Genomic DNA, 5,088 nt, shown 5'->3' on the forward strand with positions numbered 1-5,088 from the left:
GGTAACTGAGAGCACAATTATGCAAAGCCTCCTCTATAAACAGAATTTGGTTTATTATGGCCGAACTGGGGGAATCTATTTTTGTCACCACTCTGTGCGAATGTGTTACCCTTGTGATTTCCAGCCAGGTCATTCCAAGTCAGCTGCTCTGGCTGTGGCTGTCCCTGGAAGCTCCTCTGCCCGCCCAGTCCCTGGCCCCATTTCTCACCGCCCGGGGCTGGCTCCCAGGCGAGGGGGACGAGGGGATGAGCCTGTGGCTATTCTGGTAGCTGTGAGCTGTGGAGGCGTCACGTGAAGCCAAGAGCCAGAAATGCATGTCAAATCCAGCCAGTGACTAATCACGGTATTTTGGTTGTCTTAGTGGCTGCCGGGGAAAGATTTATGGGCTCAGAAAATCTGCCCGTAATAATCCCTGGGTGCTGATTTGATCTTCGGCCGAGGCTTCCCAGGGCCGTGCGGAAAGGGGACGGGAAGGGGACGGGAAGGGGACGGAAAGGGGACGGGAAGGGGACGGAAAGGGGCTGCTGTCCCGGGCGGTGACGTCGAAACCGATCGGAGTTCAAAATACAAACAAGAGGAGAGAAGTCCGCGCTCTCCCTCATCGGTGTCTGCTCAGAGCCCCGCGCTGGCAGCCAGAGAGGATCCCTGTGATCCGCCTGTGGAGCAAGAAGGCTTGGGGCTGACGGCTGAGCAGACACGGAGGGCCATTTATTGGGACCGTCATCCAGCTCCCTCATCTGTCACCTGATGGCCAGCCAAGCAAGTGCTCGGCACAACTGTGGACCCTTCATCCTTGCTCAGCTTGTGGAGGCAAGAAAAGTAAGCATCCTACAGCTGATACACATTCAGCTATTTTCTCTATAAAGGAATGAATTGAATTCACTACAAATCTACTAACTGTCCCCCTATGTCAGGCAAGAGACTGACTTGGTTTTTTTTGGGCTGGGCTGGGCTTTTCTCTAACAGCTGGAGGTCTGCTGGGCATTCAAGCAATGGCTGTTGAATGAGGCAGCTGTTTCAATATCTAATTGCATTTTAGCTCTAATAGCTCAAGGGAAAAGCATTGCATTGTCTGCCATGAGCTACTTCCTGTCCTACTGCAAAGCACACTGCACCGCTGTGCTTGCCCAATACCAGAGCCTGAGATCAGAGGGCTTTCTCTGTGACATTTTGCTGAAAGTGAAAGAAAACGAGTTTCCTGCGCACAAGTCCTTGTTGGCATGCTCCAGCGACTACTTCCGAGCCATGTTCAAAAGTTATACCCAAGAGTCTAAAGCCAGTGTCATTCACCTACAAGTTGTCTCACCCACTGGGCTCCAGCACATCCTGGATTTCATTTACACATCCTTGCTGCCCCTTTCCTTTGAAAGCCTGGAGGATACCTTGGAAGCTGCAAGCTACTTGCAAGTGACTGATGCTATCGGCTTGTGCAATCAGTACTTAGTGAACAATCTTGCCTTGGAAAACTGCTGCTACTCTGCCAACGTGGCCAGGAAGTTCTACCTGCCAGATGCCCTAGCAGCTGCAGAAAAATACATTATCAAAAACGTCTGGAAGCTGCTGGACTTGGATTTGTCAGGACTTCTCGAGCTGAACTTCAAGTCTTTGCTAGCAGCGATTCAATCAGCAGATCTCCCCATGGTGGAAGAATGCCGCCTGTTGAATCTTGTCCTGCTGTGGTTGAAGCAGGATAAATCCAGGCTGGATCATGCAAGCTGCCTTTTAGAGCACATAAGATACGGTCTCATCCCAGTGGAAGAGCTGAGAAAAACCTACACACAGTCAGAAGTGTCCCTCTCAGCAGGTATTAAGTGCATGATCATAAAAGCAATAAATTATCACACATCTGTATACAAACAGCCTGTCCTGCAGGATAAGTCCACCACACTGAGGAACCAGAAAACTCGGATCATTCTGCTGGGAGGAGGCACAGCAAGCGAGGGGCTCGTCACCGACGTGGTGGCCTTCGATGTTTACAATCACAAATGGAGAACCCTCACGCAGCTGCGGGACAGGGTGCAGAACCACAGCGTGTGCGTGGTGGGGAACTTCCTCTATGTCCTGGGTGGGGAAATACAAACTGCTACCCTGGGCGATGCTAAAATTGGAGAGACCTTATTGGTTACAAACAAGGTCCATCGGTATGATCCAAGGTTTAACACATGGACCCAAATCACGGGCATGCTGGAAAAGAGATGCCAGTTTTCTTGCTGTGTCCTAGGCAGGAATATCTTTGCCATTGGTGGAAGGGGTGAGGACGGGTCGCTGCATTCATCTGTGGAAGTCTATGACATCAGCAGGGATAGATGGACCAAGGCCAGGGAATTGCCATGCAGGATACATGGTCATGCCAGTGCTGTTTGCAAGAACACCATATACATCTCTGGGGGCAAGTACTCGGCCCCAGCCAGCACAAGCAATGACGTATATTCTCTGAGCTCACTTGAAGGGCAGTGGGTGAAACGTGCCCCGATGAGCATTGCTCGGTTTGGGCATCAGATGGCAACAATCAGGGGATCCATATTCACCTTTCTGGGGTTATATGAACCTTTCTCTGAAATAGAAAGGTATGACCCAGATCAAAACCAATGGACTCGGTTGAAACCACTGGTCTACGATCGATTCTCCTACGGCCTGGCAGTGGTAGAGGAAACAGCTCTTCTTATTGGGGGAAAGAAGTGGCAAAACTCCCTGGAGGTCTCCACGCAAGACGTGGTTGGCTATGACATTGACAACGATGGCTGGGAAGAGATCTGCAAGGCGCCTCTGCCCTGGTGTGGGCTGCAGTGCGCCGTGCTCCAGCTCCCCGAGGTGGCTGAGGAACAGGACAGTGACAGCCACCAGAAGAAGCTGCCCAACTGCTGAGCTCCCATGCTGAGGAATGTCCATCCCAGGAGACGAGCGAGCAGGGCGGTCCTGGAGAAGAAGAAAATTGCAGTGGCTGTGAATGTGAGAGTGGAAGTTTTGCTTGTATAAGCCAAATGCTTGGTGGAAACAAGCAAGAAAATCTGGCTCCAGCACAGGAAACACATCTAGGATTTATAAAGCTGGAAGCTGATCTCACTGAGCAAGGATGTAGCAAATAGCATGCTTAGAGGCGATGAGTGAGAATTGTAATCCTTGACTTTTGGATAATACCTAGATAGCAATTAGTAGGTGTTGCAAGTGGGATTTTTCAAATATTAAAAAATATAATCCATCTTTTCTGTTTTCTTAATCAGAGGTAATTTTCCCAGCTGGTAAGTGCTATTGAGTTTTTATCCTATGGCTAAGCAAAAAGAAAGAGAGCTGTATAAAGACTAGAAAATTGATGCCTACAAGAATTAGTAGCAAGTATTGCCAAGGAAAAGGTATTATTCGATATACTACTTACTAGGCAAGAATGTCTTAGCTAACCAGCATGAAATTACTGGACAGAGGCATGGACTTTTCACTGTGTAGACTCAGCTACAGCTGAAAGTTAAAACAGTGTTTGTTTGATAGAAGTCATTTCTCCTCAGTGGCCTTTGTTGTAGAACACCTCCCAGATGTTTGTGTTATTTTAAAGATGCACCCTACTGGTGATGTACATTTCTTTTGTGTCCAAGCCCTGTGTTAGCTTAGATGGCCAGAGCTGAGTGGGTATCCTTATCCTTAGCCTCCAAGAGGCTTCTTACAGGAGTAACAAGCTGTCACTGACACCTTGGCATTTACCTTGGCGCCATACGCTGTTTTATCACACCTGTTCATAAGGGTAAAATGCTTCGTTGCTGTTGAACTGCTACATGACAGAACCCTGCAGTCAGGAAAGGTTTACTTTCATCAAAGAGTATAAAGGGGAGGGAGGTAACTGAAGGTTTTCAGAAGTCTTTACTCAGTGTCTGCCTACATACAAATCAGCAATATTGTCACTCCCTTTTGGCCACACTGGCAGCGTTTGAAGTCACACCGGGGCACTTTAAGACACACGGATATGTGAAATGCAGACAAAATGGTCAGGTGCCACAGAATCAATCTGGTATGGAGTAAAGTGAATCTTGAGCCATAAATGTTCATTTAAAAGCTAAATTTATTGTACTTCATTTTACAGTGTTCCCTTTCTAGGCTGAGAGTTAATACAATAAAAATATATATAGAAGAACATTTAATAGTCTTAAAAGAAGGCAGCACAATGGAGAGGACACATGTTCTTTGTCACTAGACTAGCTTAAAAAACTGTAATGTTTAATTTTCACCTTTAAAGCAATCAAGCTAACTTTACTAATGTAAAGTGCAGGCAGAATGGCTGTTGCATAGCAACAGATCTAAGTCTTCTGAACTGCCTTGGTTTTGACAAGGAATCAACTACACAATGTGCATATACATCCATCAGATATAAAGAGTTTTTCATATGAATATATTTACTTTTGGTCCAGTAAAACAATAGCAAGAGAATCTAAATGCTTGGAACAATAGCACAATCCATTTCAAGTCAAGCATTTTTAAAGAGAAATTTACAAAAACCTCACAAATTTAATATACAAGTCAGTACCCATGCAGTAAATAAATGTCCAGTTTATACAAACAATATTCTTCTAATAGTACAAATCTTACACTGGATCCAGAATTCTATACAAACGTTAATACATGATTTGTCATCCAGACATCTTGAATATAGGATTACTGAAAATGGGCTACAGAAAGGCCACTCTTCTGTACAGTTGTGCAAAATCTGCAGAACATTTGCAATCCAAACGCAATAACAAGATAGAAAATGAGGGCTAGAAAGAGGAAAAGAAAGAAAAAGGGGAGCAAGAGAGCAAAAGGGGAGAGACAGAAAGAGAGAAAGAAAGGAAAGAAAGGAAAGAAAGGAAAGAAAGAAAGAAAGAAAGAAAGAAAGAAAGAAAGAAAGAAAGAAAGAAAGAAAGAAAGAAAGAAAGAATCTGTCCATTCTTTCCTTCATTCCTTCATGGATATAACTGCCAGGAAATATCAGAGTTCATAAAGTTTAAAGTACATTCACTGAGCTGTACAGGCAATAGTCTCAAGTTGGTTAAGAGTACAACTCACTAAAGTATAAAGGAGGCTTTTCCTTTCCACATGAGCATTATTAAATCATGTCATGAGTCC

The 5,088-nt window shown here is 45.4% G+C and overlaps 1 protein-coding gene across 1 annotated transcript; it reads left to right on the top strand.

Annotated features, from left to right (window-relative positions):
• The first annotated feature begins 298 nt into the window (after positions 1 to 298).
• On the top strand, positions 299 to 4,150 carry KLHL34 (kelch like family member 34). Its single transcript, XM_084201131.1, has one exon. The coding sequence runs from the start codon at positions 1,078 to 1,080 to the stop codon at positions 2,863 to 2,865; it is 1,788 nt and encodes a 595-aa protein (XP_084057257.1). The 5' UTR covers positions 299 to 1,077; the 3' UTR covers positions 2,866 to 4,150.
• The last annotated feature ends 938 nt before the right edge of the window (positions 4,151 to 5,088 follow it).

The sequence above is a fragment of the Fringilla coelebs genome (assembly GCF_963513975.1).
Source record: "Fringilla coelebs genome assembly, chromosome: 2".
NCBI lineage: Eukaryota > Metazoa > Chordata > Aves > Passeriformes > Fringillidae > Fringilla > Fringilla coelebs.